General features: G+C 39.5%; 1 protein-coding gene across 1 annotated transcript; it reads left to right on the plus strand.

Annotated features, from left to right (window-relative positions):
* The first annotated feature begins 3,302 nt into the window (after window positions 1-3,302).
* LUM (lumican) lies at window positions 3,303-18,214 on the plus strand. The gene is made up of 3 exons (XM_063927637.1): window positions 3,303-3,489; window positions 12,685-13,593; window positions 16,407-18,214. The coding sequence occupies exons 2-3, from the start codon at window positions 12,705-12,707 to the stop codon at window positions 16,556-16,558; spliced, it is 1,041 nt and encodes a 346-aa protein (XP_063783707.1). The 5' UTR covers window positions 3,303-3,489; window positions 12,685-12,704; the 3' UTR covers window positions 16,559-18,214.
* Window positions 18,215-18,776: the final 562 nt, after the last annotated feature.

Here is an 18,776-nt window from a genome sequence, read left to right on the forward strand (position 1 = left end):
GGGACCCACTGCCTGGGGGACCCCACCTTCCTGCAGGAATTAGGTTCCAGGTTGTGCATTTGAATTATACATTATGCATATGTTACATTATGCTGCACTTTTCTACAAAGCATTGCTGTTATTAGTCTGGGACAATATCATGCATGCACTAGTAGCAGTTACCATACATCAAGGGGCCCTGACCATGCAGTAATGGTTAGCCAAGCCTCTAAGCCTGAGCCCCTACCAAAGATTTTCCCCGGTGGGCCCTTCATGCCCCAGTCTGACACTGTATATATATATATATATATATATATATATATATATCTATATATCTATGTCTTGTTTTCAGGGGATATCTGCAAAATGGAAGCATCCATAGGATGTATGATGAGGTTCAACCCATTTTTATTGCACTAGCAGCCCCATAGCTTTCTGAGAGGACTGTTATATTGTACAATTTGCCAAGGACACTAATGCAAAGTATTGTGGAGCTTGGTCCGGTAACTTATAGACCACAGATGGCAGAATTTAGTTGGTAATGACCACTTGTACATGCACTTTCTGATGACTGCTCATGTGCAGAAGTGCACCAGTGGTCCCAAAGCAGAAACTACAGTGATCCCGATAATTAATAAATGGACACCAATGTACCAGCATTTCCCAGATATAATTCCACAATTGTGTGCACTGACTACATTAGCCAGTCCATTAGGTCTGCTGCACTGATCAATTACAAACTATCTTCTTTGTCATACAGTAACCCATTTTTAATAGAGATGAGCGGGTTCGGTTTCTCTGAATCCGAACCCGCCAGAACTTCATGTTTTTTTTCACGAGTCCGAGCGACTCGGATCTTCCCGCCTTGCTCGGTTAACCCGAGCGCGCCCGAACGTCATCATGACGCTGTCGGATTCTCGCGAGGCTCGGATTCTATCGCGAGACTCGGATTCTATATAAGGAGCCGCGCGTCACCGCCATTTTCACACGTGCATTGAGATTGATAGGGAGAGGACGTGGCTGGCGTCCTCTCCGTTTAGACACTTGATTTACTAATTTTGGGGAGCATTAGGAGTACTCAGTAGTGTACAGTGCAGAGTTTTGCTGATAGTGACCAGTGACCACCACTTTTATTTATAATCCGTTCTCTGCCTGAAAAAAGCGATACACAGCACACAGTGACTCAGTCACATACATACCATATCTGTGTGCACTGCTCAGGCTCAGGCCAGTGTGCTGCATCATCTATATATATTATATATCTGTCTGACTGCTCAGCTCACACAGCTTATAATTGTGGGGGAGACTGGGGAGCACTACTGCAGTGCCAGTTATAGGTTATAGCAGGAGCCAGGAGTACATAATATTATATTAAAATTAAACAGTGCACACTTTTGCTGCAGGAGTGCCACTGCCAGTGTGACTAGTGACCAGTGACCTGACCACCAGTATATAATATTAGTAGTATACTATCTCTTTATCAACCAGTCTATATTAGCAGCAGACACAGTACAGTGCGGTAGTTCACGGCTGTGGCTACCTCTGTGTCGGCACTCGGCAGCCCGTCCATAATTGTATATACCAGTGACCTAACCGTGGTTTTTTTTTCTTTCTTTATACATACATACTAGTTACGAGTATACTATCTCTTTATCAACCAGTCTATATATTAGCAGCAGACACAGTACAGTGCGGTAGTTCACGGCTGTGGCTACCTCTGTGTCGGCACTCGGCAGCCCGTCCATAATTGTATATACCAGTGACCTAACCGTGGTTTTTTTTTCTTTCTTTATACATACATACTAGTTACGAGTATACTATCTCTTTATCAACCAGTCTATATATTAGCAGCAGACACAGTACAGTGCGGTAGTTCACGGCTGTGGCTACCTCTGTGTCGGCACTCGGCAGCCCGTCCATAATTGTATATACCACCTAACCGTGGTTTTTTTTTCTTTCTTTATACATACATACTAGTTACGAGTATACTATCTCTTTATCAACCAGTCTATATATTAGCAGCAGACACAGTACAGTGCGGTAGTTCACGGCTGTGGCTACCTCTGTGTCGGCACTCGGCAGCCCGTCCATAATTGTATATACCACCTAACCGTGGTTTTTTTTTCTTTCTTTATACATACATACTAGTTACGAGTATACTATCTCTTTTTCTTTGCGTCATGTGCTGTTTGGGGAGGGTTTTTTGGAAGGGACATCCTACGTGACACTGCAGTGCCACTCCTAAATGGGCCCGGTGTTTGTGTCGGCCACTACGGTCGCTAATCTTACTCACACAGCTACCTCATTGCGCCTCTTTTTTTCTTTGCGTCATGTGCTGTTTGGGGAGGGTTTTTTGGAAGGGACATCCTACGTGACACTGCAGTGCCACTCCTAGATGGGCCCGGTGTTTGTGTCGGCCACTAGGGTCGCTAATCTTACTCACACAGCTACCTCATTGCGCCTCTTTTTTTCTTTGCCTCATGTGCTGTTTGGGGAGGGTTTTTTGGAAGGGACATCCTGCGTGACACTGCAGTGCCACTCCTAGATGGGCCCGGTGTTTGTGTCGGCCACTAGGGTCGCTTATCTTACTCACACAGCGACCTCGGTGCAAATTTTAGGACTAAAAATAATATTGTGAGGTGTGAGGTATTCAGAATAGACTGAAAATGAGTGTAAATTATGGTTTTTGAGGTTAATAATACTTTGGGATCAAAATGACCCCCAAATTCTATGATTTAAGCTGTTTTTTAGTGTTTTTGGAAAAAAACACCCGAATCCAAAACACACCCGAATCCGACAAAAATAATTCGGTGAGGTTTTGCCAAAACGCGTTCGAACCCAAAACACGGCCGCGGAACCGAACCCAAAACCAAAACACAAAACCCGAAAAATTTCAGGCGCTCATCTCTAATTTTTAAATGGGAAAAAACCCATGCATAGTGTCAGGTGCTAATAATGGTACTGTCAAATCACTGTGCAAAATACTGGAAGAAGACACTCCTTCAATTAAACTTCAGAATGTTAAAAATATAAAAAATGAATGCAAAAACATAAAGAAACTGATTTCTAATGCCCTTCTTAAATGTATTTTCATGCATAGGAAGGTGAACTTACAAGTTAGTATGGAGCCCCCCTCCTCCCACCACAACTATTCCTTATTTTGTACTTCGTATACATACTTTATACATTATAAAACTCACATGCGTTGTCTAAGTATGTTGACATCTTTGTTTCAAAGTCAGTGCAGATGGGCTGTGCTTTGATGGGCTTCCACCTGTACTTACTCAGAGAGCAATATTTCTACATGCCACACCACAAGCTCACCATGATGACATAAGAGCAATGTGAGTAGTGGTTTTTTTTTCTCCCCTCTTTTCATTTTGCAGTTCTGTTTTACACTGGTTCTGGCAGACAGTTCTCTCCTGACACTGTTTACAGCACATGATACTTGAGTCAGTCTCTTTTTTAATCGGCATAAGGGAATTAAAGAGAGCAGCATCAAAGAAAGAGGTAAGCAATTTTACAGATGATGTTTAAGGATGCATTATTACAGTTATGGATATCTTACCAGTTTATATAAACAAAATGTACATTAGTCGAAAGCTATTTAACTATTTTTACCTTTTGTTCCCCTATTCGTTCTTGCATAAAAAAACAGTGCTTTCTGTAAGCCAGTACTGTACACAACTAACAAAATAATATGTATGTATATATATATATATATATATATATATATATACACTTTAAGTAGAGTGCACAGATGTGTCAGCTGTTTCAGTTTAATACACATTATTTTACAATGTCCAAGTACCTAAGTGTTTATTTTTAAAAGTTATTTATTTAAAAACATACTATGCACAACACGCAACAAAAGAGGCACAACATACAGAGAGTGGATTATTGCAGACTGTGATACTGTATAAAAAGTACTTTATTCAAACATTAATTTTCAGATTCAGTGGACTGATTGGATTTATTTTCTCAAGAATAGAACACACTATATTAAGGATGATTCATTATTATTGAGAAATACAAGTATTGTCTAAAATTGCACAATAAGTCATATGTGAGTGAATATAAATGAAAAAACATGTACAAATTAAAACAGTATGTGTCAATGAAATCAATATGTAATGAAATATGTAAAACATTTGGTAAGGATTAAAAAAAAATCACAAGAGATATATATGTTACACCTGTAAGTATTTATATGCTTAACTGTTATGTACTGTAAAATACTAATGTAGTATACATGTTTTGTAACTGGTTAGATGCATGAAAAACGTGTGATGTTAAGAACCATACAACACATTGCCTAGACTATTGCATTTTTGGGATTCTGACAAAAAAGTAATGATGTTTTTCAAGTTAAGATTTACAGTTAAGATATAATGCTTACCAAGTACTGGCACACAGGTAGAGTAACTACTGGGTCAGTTATGAAGTGGGATTTATCCATAACATGTACACTAAACATGCACTACAAAGATGTAAAACTTTGCATAATGTGTCATATTAATGCAAAATTGAGGGACTGTCTTATTGAATGAACCACTACTTGGTGGCATTACAACCCCCATTATTCAAAGCACACATATCCAACAACCATATGAAGTATGACAGAATACAGTAATTTATATAAAGATATATAGTATATATATATATATATATATATATATATATATACTATACACACATACATACCGATGTGGACAAATTTGTTGGTATCCTCCCACCAAAAAACATGAGAACCCATATTTTTCTGTGAAATAACTTGAAAGTGACAAAGGTAATTGTCATCCAGTATTGTTTATTCTATATTTAACAGAAATCTTACTTTGCATTTAATGTTTGTTTCAGCAGAATATTTTAAATAATATAACAAATGTAAATGGCAAGGACAAAAATGATTGTACCCGTAACTGAATATTTTGTTGCACAACCTTTAGAGGCAATCACTGTAATCAAGCAATTTCTGCAGCTCTCAATGAGACTTGTGCACCTGTCATCAGGTAGCTTGGCCCACTCTTCCTTAGCAAACTGCTCCAGCTGTCTCAAGTTTGATGGGAGCTTTTGTCCAGACTGCAACTTTCAGCTCTTTCCTTAGATGATCGATAGAATTCAGATCAATGCTCATAGAAGGCAACTTCAGAATAGTCCAGTGTTTTGTTATAAATTCTTGGGTGCTTTAAGCTGTGTGTTTTATGTCATTGTCCAGTTTGAGGACCCAGGACCTGCCACTGAGACAGAGCTTTCTGAAACTAGACAGTATGCTGCACTCCAGAATGCCTTGATTGTCTTGATATTTTATTGTGCCCTGCACACATTATGGCCCCCTGTGCCAGGTATAGCAAAGCAGCCCCAAAACCAAACAAAGCCTCCTGCATATCACACAGTAAGAAAGGTATTCTTTTTTTTATCAAAGCTTCATTTCTACATCTATGAACGTAGAGCTGATGTGACTTGCCAAAAAGATCCAGTTTTGACTCATGTCCATAGGACATTCTCCAAAAGCATTGTGGCATGTCAATAGGCATTGTAGCAAATTCCAGTCTGGATTTTTTATGTTTTTTTTTTCAAAAGTGGAGTCCTCCTGGGATTTTTTCCATGGAGCTCACTGTTGCACAAAGTGTCAGACGGTTTGATCAGACACTGATGGACCTTCACCTTGGAGTTCAGCTTGTATCTCTTTGGAAGTTTTCCTTGGCTCTTTTTCTACCATTTTTATTATCTTTCTGTTTAATCTGAGGTCCATTTTCCCCTGGCGGCCATGTCCAGGGAGGTTGGCTACAGTCCCATGGGATGTAAAGAACTCCTTCAAAATATTCACAACTGTAGTCACAGGAAAAGCATGCTGCTTGGAGATGGTCTTATAGCCTTTACCTTTTTAACGTGTTTGTCTGTGATTTTCTTTCTCAGCTCCTCAGGCAACTCTCTCCCTTGCTTTCTCTGGTCAATGCTCAGTGGGGTGCACAAGATGGTAGCAAACAGCAGAGTGGCTACTTTTCTCCACTTAAATAGACTGAATGACTGATTAGAAGATCGAAGACATGTGTGATGCTAATAGAAAAAATCAATTAGTTTGTAATATCGCCATAATCCAATTATTTATTATCCTTATTAAGAGGTACCAACAAATTTGTCCAGGCCATTTTAGAATATCTTTGGAGAATAAGCAATATTGTATCTATTTTCACAGTTTATTTGCTTTATTCTGTGACATACCAAAGGCATGTAGGTATACATGAGACAATAGATTTTAATTGATTACTTTTCAGGAGGAATGAAGGATTGTTTCAAGGAGCTGTAAGGTACCAACAAATTTGTCCACATCTGTGTACAGATAGATAGATAGATAGATAGATAGATAGATAGATAGATAGAGAGATAGAGAGATAGAGAGATAGATAGAGATATGTGTTGGTGTTTATATACAATGTCATTAGTGTGAAAATAAAGGAATAGTTCCTCACTTTTTCCTATCATTGTCATACAGTGCATATCACCTGCTTATCTGAAACACCAACACGTCTAAGTAATATACTAACACCACACCCATTTAGTGGGATGTGCTAGTTTTTAGCTGCTTCATTTAGGACTTCTACCTGACTCAGCAAATAGTTGTTGTTTTTTTAGACAATTTCACCACTCAATGGGGTAGATTCAAATGTTTGAAAAGTCGGTTGGGAGTCTGTTTTTTTCCTGTCTATAAGATAGGAAAAAATAGACACCCAACTGACTTTTCAAACATTTGAATCTCCCCCTATGTCTTTTTCCAAATCCCCAGTAACATATGTTCCTTAGTATTCAGATTAACTTTTTTTTTTTTTATCCTTTTTTAGAATTTACATCAATATAAAATCTCTCTAGCATTGTAGTTTACTGATGCAGATACCTGGGAGTTGTACACAAATTGGCCAAAATTCTTTTAAATGTTAGCTGACTGTTTCTTGACAAATAAATGGGGATGCATCAATGAGTTATTGGCTGCTACTATTTATTGGCTGCATCAATAATTAGTGGCAGAGAACACTCATGTTTAGAGGATACAATTATTATTTGTACATCTAATCCCCAATTTACACAATTACATTAAGGCATATTCTGAAACATTGAATCCTTCCACACATATGTGTACAATAAACATTTAACTATTGCAAATAAATACAATCTAAACTGTTTTCAAAAAGTGTGAAGGTGTTTGAGAGGAAGCTGAAACTGCTTTCTAAACTTTCTTTGATATTTATTAAGCTTTTTGGAACAACACTAGCAGTTTCCCAGTATGTAAATGCGGAGGTGTAGCAAGGTGTCATGGTGCCTGGAGCAAGGTATGTTTTGGCGCCCCCCTCCCCTGTACTGAATTGGGGGCATGGCCACCTGGGCCAGTTTTAGACTTTGTGGCACCCAGGGCGAAAGTTTCCTTTGGCACCCCCCACACACCCAGGTGAAACATAGGGGGTAATTCCGAGTTGATCGCAGCATCAAATATTTTAGCAGTTGGCCAAAACCATGTGCACTGCAGGTGTGGCAGATATAACATTTGCAGAGGGAGTTAGATTTGGGTGGGGTGTGTTCAAACTGAAATCTAAATTGCAGTGTAAAAATAAAGCAGCCAATATTTACCCTGCAGAGAAACAAAATAACCCACCCAAATCTAACTCTCTCTGCAAATGTTATATCTGCCTCCCCTGCAGTGCACATGGTTTTACCCAACTGTTAACAAATTTGATGCTGCGATCAACTCGGAATTACCCCCATAGTGCGCGCCAAATGCGCGCGGCAAAAACAAGGAGCGTGGCTTCAAAGGGAAGGGGCATGGCCACAGTTATGCCCCCTGTAGTTATGGACCCAGTAGTTGTGCCCCCTGTAGCTTTGCCTGGAGTAGTTGTGCCCAGAGTAGTTGTGCCCCCTGTAGATTTGCCAGCTGTAGATTTGCCCCCTGTAGTTGTACCATCAGTATTTGTGCCACCTGTAGTTGTGCCACTTGTAGTTCTGCCCCTGTAGTTTAGCCCCCAGTAGTTGTGACCCTGTAGCTGATCCCCCTGTAGATTTGCTCCCTGTAGATTTGCCCCCAGTAGTTGTGCCCCCTGTAGTTGTGCCCCCTGTAGCTGTGCCCTCAGTAGTTGTGCCCCCTGTAGCTGTGTCTCCTGTGATTTGCCCCCAGTAGTTGTGCCACCAGTAGTTGTGCCCCCTGTAGCTGTGCCCCTGTAGATTTGCCCCCAGTAGTTGTTCCCCCTGTAGCTGTGCCCCCTGGTGATGTGCCCCCTGTAGATTTGCCCCAGTAGTTGTGCCCCTGTAGCTGTGCCCCCTGTAGATTGGCCCCCAGTAGTTGTGTCCCTGTAGCTGTGCCCTCAGTAGATTTGCCCCAGTAGTTGTGCCCTCAGTAGATTTGCCCCCCAGTAGTTGTGCCGCCTGTAGATTTGCCCCCAGTAGTTGTGCCCCTGTAGCTGTGCCCTCAGTAGATTTGCCCCTAGTAGTTGTGCCTCCTGTAGCTGTACCCCCTGTAGATTTGCCCCCAGTAGTTGTGCCCCCTGTAGCTGTACCCTCAGTAGATTTGCCCCCAGTAGTTGTGCCCCCTGTAGATTTGCCCTCAGAAGTAGTGCCCTCTGTAGATTTGTCCCCAGTAGTTGTGCCCCCTGCAGCTGTGCCCAGAGTAATTGTGCCCCCTGGTTTGTGCCCCCTGGTAGCGCCGCTTACACACACTAAAGAAAAACAAAAAAAATACTCACCTGCCCCGCTCCTGCTTGCCGTTGCTGCTGCTCCATCTCCGCAGTCCTGTGGAGTCTGGCCGCGTCTCCACCCGTCTGATGTCTGATGTCATGACGTCAGTCGTCCGTGCATCATGGAGCGTGGAGGGGTGGAGGGGAGGAGGGAGGGAGGTAGAGAGCTAACGCTGCTCAGGCTCGCACCTGTCAGTGACTGGCAGCTGCGAGCTCCGTGCGGCCGAGCGGAGGTTCCGGCTGAGTCGAGCTGCAGCGCCCTGTACTATCTTGGGCGCCTGGAGCTCGAGCTCCACCGGAACCGCCCTCCCTATGCCCCTGTGTAAATGGGGAGGTTTTAATAACTTATTAGTCTAGTAACTCAGGATAGTTTTGTTCAACATAAAAATAAATTAATATGTATACTGTGCCCACTTCATCAAACCATTCTAAATCTGTTTACTGTATGTCCAATAATAGTTAAAGAATAGAAAATAAAGAAATGTATATTTTACTTTTCCCATTTATGCAATCAAGTAGCTGTTGTAAAATAGATGGCATAGATTAAAAAATCCAGTTCAGCAATGTATCAAGCTATTTAGAAAACTCATCACAAATGGAAGAAACAGGCAGTATATCTGTCCTATCTCTCCTTAATTATTTTGTAATGCATTCCTCTAAAAATGTTCTCTTTATGTCCAATAGTGATACGGTTGTTAGGTCGACAGCACTTAGGTCAACAGTCATTAGGTTAACCACTATTGGTTGACATGCATTAGGTCGACATAGTCAATAGGTCGACATGGTCAATAGGTTGACATTTACTAGGTCGACATGGGAAAAGGTCAACATGCTTTTTCAATTTTTTTTATCATTTTTTAAATTTTTTCATACTTTACGATCCACATGGACTACAACTGGGAACGGTAACCTGTGCCATGCGAGGGGACACTGTGCACTAATTGGGGTTCCCCATCACTTTACGAAGAAAACTACACCAAAAATAGTTAAAAACTCATGTTGATCTTTTTTCCATGTCGACCTAGTACATGTCGACCTATTGACCATGTCGACCTCTTGGCCATGTCGACCTACTGCATGTTGACCAATAGTGGTTGACCTAATGTCTGTCGACCTAAGTGCGGTTGACCTAATGACCCATACTCGTCTAATATGCTCTCTGATGGGAATAGAGGGAATAGAAGTGGGATCATATGGTGTGTATACTAATCTTAGTGGCCATGGAACAAATTCCAATGAACATCCACATATACAGAAGACACCAGACAATGATACAAACAACTCATCATGTCTATGGGCCTAATTCAGACCCGATCACTGCAATGGCAGCGATTGCAGTCTGAATCCTTTTGTGTGCACACCCGTGAGGCCCGGTGAGATGTGAAAGCATCTCAGGGCCACAATTGCCTCTGCCTGATTGACAGGCAGAGGTGGTCGTGGGGTGGGAGAAGGCATGCCAATGGCGTTAGAATGCTGTTGGTGGGGCGCAGCGGGACAATGCAAGTGTCTGGACCATTGCGTTGACATTGCGGTGACATTGTGATGTCACACCCAACCACTGCAACCCGGAATGTGGCAAGTAGCCGCCTGCCAGTGAAGCTAGCCTGTGCAGGCACGGAGCTGCTTGGCTGGTGCGAAAGCATCGCCGCCATGTGATGCTTTTGCACCCGTGCTGGGGGGGGCTGGGGGTAGGGTCTGACATGCATCTTGGACTAGCCCTGTGCTCGGAGGCTAGTCCTTTAACACATCTACGATCAGGTCTGAATTATCCCCTATGTTTCCTTATCTACTGTATGTAGATGTTTTTGAACGCATAAAATCTGCTCAGACAATCAAAAAGACAACTTGAACCATTGGCGTTTCTATCTTGGGCGCAATGTGTGCAGAGCACTAGGGCCCCTGGGTCCAGGGGGGCCCACACCGCACACATTGCACCCATATTTTAGTACTCACATCTCCGGAGTCCAGTGTCGGGTGCTGCAGCCGCATCTGTTGTGCAAAAATCCCCTCTAAAATGGCCGCAGCGCATGTGCAGTTTGAATTTAGTCTCCGAAACATGGCGGGCGCCATGTTTCCGGAGACCTGCGCATGCGCAGGAGGCTCTGGCACAATGTCAGAGCCTATGGCGCTGTGGAAAGGAGGAGGCCCACCTGGAGTCTGCACACGGCCCCCTCCTCGCTTAAGACACCCCTGACTTAAACCATATATATAGGATGCACCACTTTCTAGGTTCATCGTCTCTATGACTGTATTTCATAGAGATTAAGAGATCTCGATTTTAGCTCCATGTTATCAAAGTTGTAAAGCTGCAAAGCTGCAGTTTTGCAGTTGAGTGCACTTCAACTCAGAGTAAAGCTAGAACACAATGCTATAGTCAGGTTGATCAGCAGATGTTTGGCTGCTCAGTCCTGTAATCTCAGAGTGTGTCTACAAAGTACCCAGGCCTGTTTATCAATCCTAAAGCAGTCAGGCTGGATGATGAAATCTGACATTTTTATGACATTTATCAAAAATGATGATCCAATACCAAATTTGTTATGAGATTTAGGACAGATAATCATTTGGATTCGAACAATAAATTATTAGGGGAAATTTTCTAAGAATAGATTTTGGGTGAGATTACAAATTGCCCTTAATTGCTCCTTATTAACCCTAATTGCCAAACAAAAATTGCACATTTACTAACAAGCATTTTCACTTGCATCTTTTTCTTTCAATGGTGCATGTTGTCTCTTTGTGGCATGTATGAATTGTGGCAATTGTTTGTATTTCACATGGGAAGTCTCTACAGAAGTCACATTTGAGTGTGCTATAATTACCAATAGAATGCCCCTGTAGACACATGCCAACACAAAGGTAAGCATGCCTCAATTTGCACCACAAGTTGCACCTTAATTTGCACCACAAGTCACCATAAAGCCACAAATTACTACAACACATTCTGACCTGCTGGTTCCTTTGTTCTGTTTCTTGGTCCTGGGCCCTTTCAGTCAGTTGGTGCAGGCCACATGAAATCACTGCCTGCATCCAGGCTACTCCAAAACCTGCCTCTGCCATGGTTGAGAGCAGAAAGTGAGTGCTTAAGGTATCTTGGTGGTCTGTTATTAGCATTGTGATTGGTTAAGTCTTAATTATAATGTTTTTCTCAAGTTGCTTTTTGGAAGCGGCGCATTGAGGTGTGATATCTTTGGATGGAACTTTGGGGAAAAACTGGTTCTTACAGTACATGTCAACACATTTAAAAAAGCAGTGCATTGATTTTGTGCATTGAGGTGCGATTTAGATACGATTTTGGTGCAAATTCGGACATATTTGCAAAAGCAATTCTTAATAAATGTGTGATTTCCACTGATACCAATGTTTTTGACAATGTTTATACTGATGGTGATTTGTCACAATTTGGAGTGTGAAGTTACATTTGACATGCAACTTCCATGCAATTTAATACTTGCAATTCACAAAATCATGGCTTTTCCTGCAAAAAATGGCAAATTGACCAAAGTCAACTTTTTGTAAATTTACCCCTTAGTGAACTAGAAATGAGATGTTTCATGAAAACAATAAAGTTGGTCGGATCATGAGTGAGATTGTTCAGGTGTGTCTATTATTTGACAGTTACTTGAGTAACATCTCTGTGTTCAGAGCAGAAAGCATGTCTGCAATTGTTTCATGTACTGTACATATTCATAATGTGCATGTTTTATTACAGTGTAATGTACAATGATTATGGCTTAACAATTGCCATGTGAGGGGTTAACGTATTTCAACATCTCAGCATGTTCTGCAGGAAAAGATTAACAAGCCTGCTTTTGAACTTGTCTTGGAAACTTGGCATGAAACATTCCAACGTATGGTTATATTTTAAGGAAAATATGTATTTCAAGCAAAAATGTGTAATAGACATGTGTTCATACTTTATATCTGCATATGTCCCAAACTAATAAATTAGTAATGTTCTTAATGTATATTTTTTTTTACCATTCAGGTACATTAATAATTGCAGCGATGCATCTCCAATTCCTTCCTTTATTGGTGCTGCTTGTTGTTGGCAGTGTGTTCTCCCAATATTATGATTATGGTTCACCAGATGATTACTATGGAGGAGGCCTAGCTCATGGACCTTCCACTGCTAACTGTGCACCAGAATGTAACTGTCCAGCAAATTATCCTTCCGCAATGTATTGCGACAACCTTAAATTAAAGAAAATACCATCGATTCCAACCGGAATTCAGTACTTGTATCTGCAGAACAACATGATTGAGGGTATAGATGATGACACATTCAAAAATGTGACTGATTTGAGATGGCTTATTCTAGACCACAACCACCTGTCTAATGCCAACATTAAAAAAAATGCTTTTTCCAAGTTGAAAGAGCTACAGAAACTGTACATGAGTTTCAACAACCTCACTGAGCTTGTGGGGCCACTACCAAAGACAATGGATGACTTGCGTGTAACTAACAACAAACTTTCAAAGATTACCCCTAACATTTTAGAAGGGTTGGAGAATGTTACTGTTATCCATCTACAGCACAATGCGCTGAAAGCGGATTCAATTTCAGGTGCATTTAAAGGCCTAAAATCTCTTTTATACCTTGATCTAAGCTTTAATGAGCTCACAAAGTTACCTATAGGACTTCCACCAATCATAAATATGCTCTATTTTGACAACAATAAAATCAGCAATATCCCAGATGAATACTTCCAGGGTTTCAAATCTCTACAGTATCTCCGCCTGTCTCACAATGATCTGAAAGATGCTGGTGTACCTGGCAATGCATTTAATATCTCAACCCTCATTGAGCTGGATCTTTCATTTAATTCACTTGAAAGTATTCCAGCTGTGAACGAAGGCCTGGAAAACCTCTACCTGCATGTCAACAAAATCAAAAGTGAGTTGATATTTATGGTTGTACTACAAATGTGCATTTAAATAATGATGTAAAATAAATGAATGCACTATCTCATCTTTTGAGGTGATGGTAAGTTTTTCATTCCCAGTATAGTTAAACATGCATACTGCTTTAAAAAAGAAAAATATTTCTGGATAAAAAAACAAAAAACAAAAAGGGTAATTTATAAATTGTGCAGATTTGTGGATGTGCAGCACAAGTGCTGGTTTGCTTGTCATGTACAGTATGTACTTGTGTTCAATGCATATCCCCTTAAATTGACTAAGTCTAAATTGGAATGGTGGGTGTGTCATGTCATGCTGGGGGTGTGACCAGGGGCATGCACCTGGGATGTGTGGCCTGGCCTTAGACAAGCCTTTTACTACAGAAACACCCTTTTTTCCTCCTCCGTGCATTGGAGGCACCTGGAATACCTCCAAACCCCCATACATATTGGGACAAATGAGATGGTGGGACAGTTCTCTGATATAGTGACTGTCCCAACAAAATTGGGATGGTTGGGATGTATGATAGACTTGATCCCTTACTTACTGAATTCAGGTTAGACACACTAATGTGCCTTGAAGTGTAATTTCAAATACAAAATTTTGGGTTGCTAGATGATAAATTTAAATGAGCTTCCTGGAGTGGAGGTTGTGCATTATATCATCGACGCTCCATTAATCAGAGTATATGGAGGGAAAATTGGCAAAAAATGTAAACTGTTCTGTAATGTTATATGAGGATTTGGTTAAAAAAGTGATACTAGGCAGGGCTTTGACAATTCTACATTTGCAATTAGTATGTGCATGGTCGTCATACAGGTGCTTTGTGCAAGAATTATGCACTATGTGTCTGCAGTTTTTCGGGTTGTGAATGACCCTTGTTTATTGTATACATCTACTATAATGTTAATGGGAAATGTCAGCTAATTCTTTGTGAGACGATTTTAAAAATAAATAGTTTGGGCTGATTATAGACAGTGTCAGCATAAAATTCAACTATTTTAAATGTATCATATAAAGTTGCATTTACAATAACTAAATCATTATGTTATATGATTAAAAACTGTGGATTAATGTAAAACCTTCACATACTTTTATCTTCTTAAGCACACTGCAATCCATTCTCATGGAGAATTTTGTAGGGCCTTACAAATAAACAAAGATAATGATGATGTTTAATAGGAACATTGTGAGTTTTAATAGAAACATTGACTGTGAGTTATTAATTTGTGGACTGCTAAAAATATATGAAAACAAATTTTTACACTGCGTCACAAGTGATATTCTTGACAAACCTTGACATTCACAGGCTTCCTCTTAGAATTTGACAGCAATTTATCGGAATATGGAATACAATGGGTATTGTCTGGGACAGTGAACACATTAAAAGGGAGTTCTATCAAAATAGGTCTATATAAAATGAAATCCTCATAATCTGTTGAGAGTAGGGCATACTGTATATGCAGTGGGCTAATTATGTGTTGGAATGATATACCAACACTTCAGTCCTCCTGAATCTAGTCATATATTCTACTAGACTTGCTTTTAAAGCATGTGGCAGCCATATTATTTTGCTTTCAGTGTTTAAAAGTCACTGTAAGTAATAATGATCAATGTAGTGGAGAGAGGAGCCCACTTCTTTTTAGAACACAACTTGATAGATAAATATCTTTCTGAACCTGTTATATTTTACATACAGTTCATTATGAGAAATCAGATTGACTATGTGCTTCTTTATACTGATAACTACAATTTTATTTGGGTTACAATATAATATTTTATTTATATAATTTTAATGCCAAAGATGTTATGTGGTGTTTTTTTACGTTAACAGGGAGTAAGCTGATGACCTTTTTTGAAGTGCCAATTATTAGCGACATAGCTCCAGATACTTTAACATCGTTTAGAAACTTGTTTCATAATTTGGGTCAAATACACAACATCCATTCACTTCACATTTCTTTACTAACGCTTCTAAAATTTTCACTTTGACCACTGTGCATATGAAAAAAAGAGAGTACATGGAATTTAAAAACTGCCACACAATTGTTAAGGATACACATTTCAACTTAGCATGCATTTGTATTGCAAGAAATTAGTGTATCAAGTCATAGATTTGGGTCTAGAGCAAGGAGGGCATATTGGGGTTCTCTATATTCCAAACCTGTTCCTGTCACTATCAACTGTTTTATAACTGTGTTGTAACAGGGTGCTCCCATGTAGGCAAAGGTCAGTGAGGGTGTGCCTACCCATCATTACACCTGTTTTCAGGGGGAAAGAGCTAATGCAAGTGCCCAAAGATAATGAAAGCTATGAAACTAAGGGGTTTATTTACTAAAGGTCAAGTTTCATAAATTGTTATTTAATTCAGGTCAATGAAAATCGATTTCAAATTGATGAAAATCTTTCTCAATTGATGTTGGGTGTTTACTAACAGATTAGTTTTTTATATTAACTTTTAAATGTTAGGAAATGTATGTTTTAGGCCTGGAAGTATAACAAAGATCAATTTTCAATGATCAGGAATCAATTAAAATCGATCATTTAGTAAATATACCCCAAAGTGTATAGATTGTGGTAGTTCAATTGCAGAGATATGTACAACTCCTCCAATATAAACATTTAGTTCTGCACATATAAGGCATTCAACTCTGAATCAGTCCAAATATGACTATACGGAATTATCCTAATTCCTAACATATTGCTGTTGTTTTATATAACATGACTTTAAGCATGACACATGTATAACACATGTATGTATGACACATATTTTACAGTTTGTTTAATACCCAGTTTCCTATTTTGCAGAAATCAATTTGAGCAGCTTTTGTAAGGTTATTGGTCCACTGGAATATTCTAGGATCAGACACCTGCGCTTGGATGGAAACAACATTACCCGAGCCGACGTTCCCCAGGAGATTCACAATTGTCTCCGTCTAGCTTCAGAAATCGAGTTGTAATAGGGAATCATTTGTGTAAACAGTGGTTCCTGAATCCCAAGCCAATGATTTATTATTTCTTTCTTTCTGTGATTCATTCAGGTTAATGAAATCCAATGAAATATACAACATATTAAGATGTGATTCTTCACAAGTTTTTATCAGGTTAAATGCATGTGATTCAACTCAAAAATTTAAGTGAAAACATAAAACATAATTTTAGTGCAAGCAGTATTTTAATTAACCTATAGCAAAATGTGATATAAAGAGGAAATAAATATATATATAAAAATGCCTTGATGGGGAAATAATGCAGAAGATTAAAAATGTAAATATATACCATGTTAAGGATGGTCTAGAATGGAAAAGTAAGTGTATTTTGTTTTGTTTTTATGTAAGTGCTGGCATTTTTTTAAAAGTTACATTTGGTGTCTAGTGACTGCAGCTATGAGTACCGCATGTGCATGACATCGCCTCTAATAGCTTGTAAGGAGAGCCCACATTTCACTGCACAAAACTTGTAATATAGACAATGGTAAGAATACACTCCAGATAACTTGTATCCACAAAAGGAAAATGTAAACGGCAGAATATCCTAATATGTGATGTCAGCTGTAACATGATTTTAGGGGCATAACCAGAATAAGGGGGGGATGGGGGTGTAGGGGATACTGTACCCTGGGCCCCCCTGCTAGGTAGTCTCCTGGCCAAAGCACACTGACATCACTAGCTCTCCCTCTTGTGCAGCAGCAGAACCAGCGGAATCGCTGCCAGAAGGACAGTGTGCTGTGTTGGCAGAGACATGGGAGTAACAGGTTTCATTACCTACTGTACCAATGGAGCTTCCCGACCAGGGGGGCGAGTTAGGAGGGGGGATAGAGCTGTTAGTTACCCAGGGATCCCAGCATCTCCTCCTCTTCTGTGTTGAAATACCTTTCTTATCAATTAAATAGTTCAACACAGGTGATGCCAATCATATATTAAGAGGATATCCAGGAGCAGACTATTTTGGCCCTCCAGGAATGGGTCAAAATCTAATATACCCCCCCCCCCCTTACACCGGCCTTGTTTAAGGAGAGGTACGAATGGCCACATCCACTGGATCAGTATGAGGCAAAGCATCAGCACAGGCTAGAATGCAGTAGTGTAGCATGCTAAATTAGGCTTATACTACTACTCTTAGTATGTCTGACTGTAGTTTGTAGTTTGTTTGAAACATGTCTATATGATTGAAAGATTTGGACTCCACTCTTCTGCTAAGGTCAATGATTTGATGTCAAATTTCACAAGTGCTCAGGTATCGGAGTCCATTAATAATGCAGTGAAAAAGCTAGCGTCTTACATTGAGTTATGTCAGATTTTTATGTGAATAATTGTTATAAACTCTTCACAATTCAAATTCAACACAAAAAGCAAGAGAAATGTTAAATGATCAATGTAATCTTCAATTATATATTTATATTGTAAGATATCCCCAGTGATTATATATTGATTGCCATGTGTTATGCTGTGCATTTAAATTTTCGGCATAATGTCCTTTGCTGGTTATTTGGCATATAGATGTTTGACGAATTTACCTGAAACATAATTTCTTAACTGATAGAAAATATTACTGCGTGTAATCTGCTGTATGGGCTGGTCCATTTGTTAAGCAATAAAGCCTTGTTTTACAGTGTTCGTTATGCATGAAAGAGAGGGATTATTAATTTGTCTTACAATTCCTTACTGAGGTGATGTTAACAGTGCAAAATTGCTCTAATAATAAATACTAATATTTTACATACATACATAAGCGTAAAGAAACATAACATACATAAAGAACTAAAGAAAATCCACATGGGTGCCGCAGATTAAAATAAAGCTCTTCTTTGGTATCTTACTATATAGATATCTGCATATTTAGACACAAAGGGCCAAATGTAATAGAGTGAGAGTTTCAGAAAGTGAGAGATTTGGTAAGGTTTTGCAGGGTTTTTTTAAAGTGGCAATCATTTACACTACAAAACCAGGTTGATCTCGCTGTGTAAATGATTGCCACTTTAAAAAAACCCTGCAAAACCTTACCAAATCTCTCACTTTCTGAAACTCTCACTCTATTACATTTGGCCAAAGTGTGCAGCATACTAGTAGTAACAACTAACATTTATTATGACATTGACAGTGAATGTTCAGGTGTTTTTCTACAAATATATATTTGAAAGACAATAATTGTTATTAATATACATTGCTCAATGTATTT

This window comes from Pseudophryne corroboree, chromosome 6 (genome assembly GCF_028390025.1).
Source record: "Pseudophryne corroboree isolate aPseCor3 chromosome 6, aPseCor3.hap2, whole genome shotgun sequence".
In the NCBI taxonomy this organism is placed as follows: Eukaryota; Metazoa; Chordata; class Amphibia; order Anura; family Myobatrachidae; genus Pseudophryne; species Pseudophryne corroboree.

Bases quoted from the DNA above. Each gene is read 5' to 3' on its own strand.
- LUM (XM_063927637.1), top strand. From the start codon at position 12,705: ATGCATCTCCAATTCCTTCCTTTATTGGTGCTGCTTGTTGTTGGCAGT. The intron at 13,594-16,406 runs GTGAGTTGATAT...CCTATTTTGCAG, and splicing joins GCATGTCAACAAAATCAAAA to AAATCAATTTGAGCAGCTTT.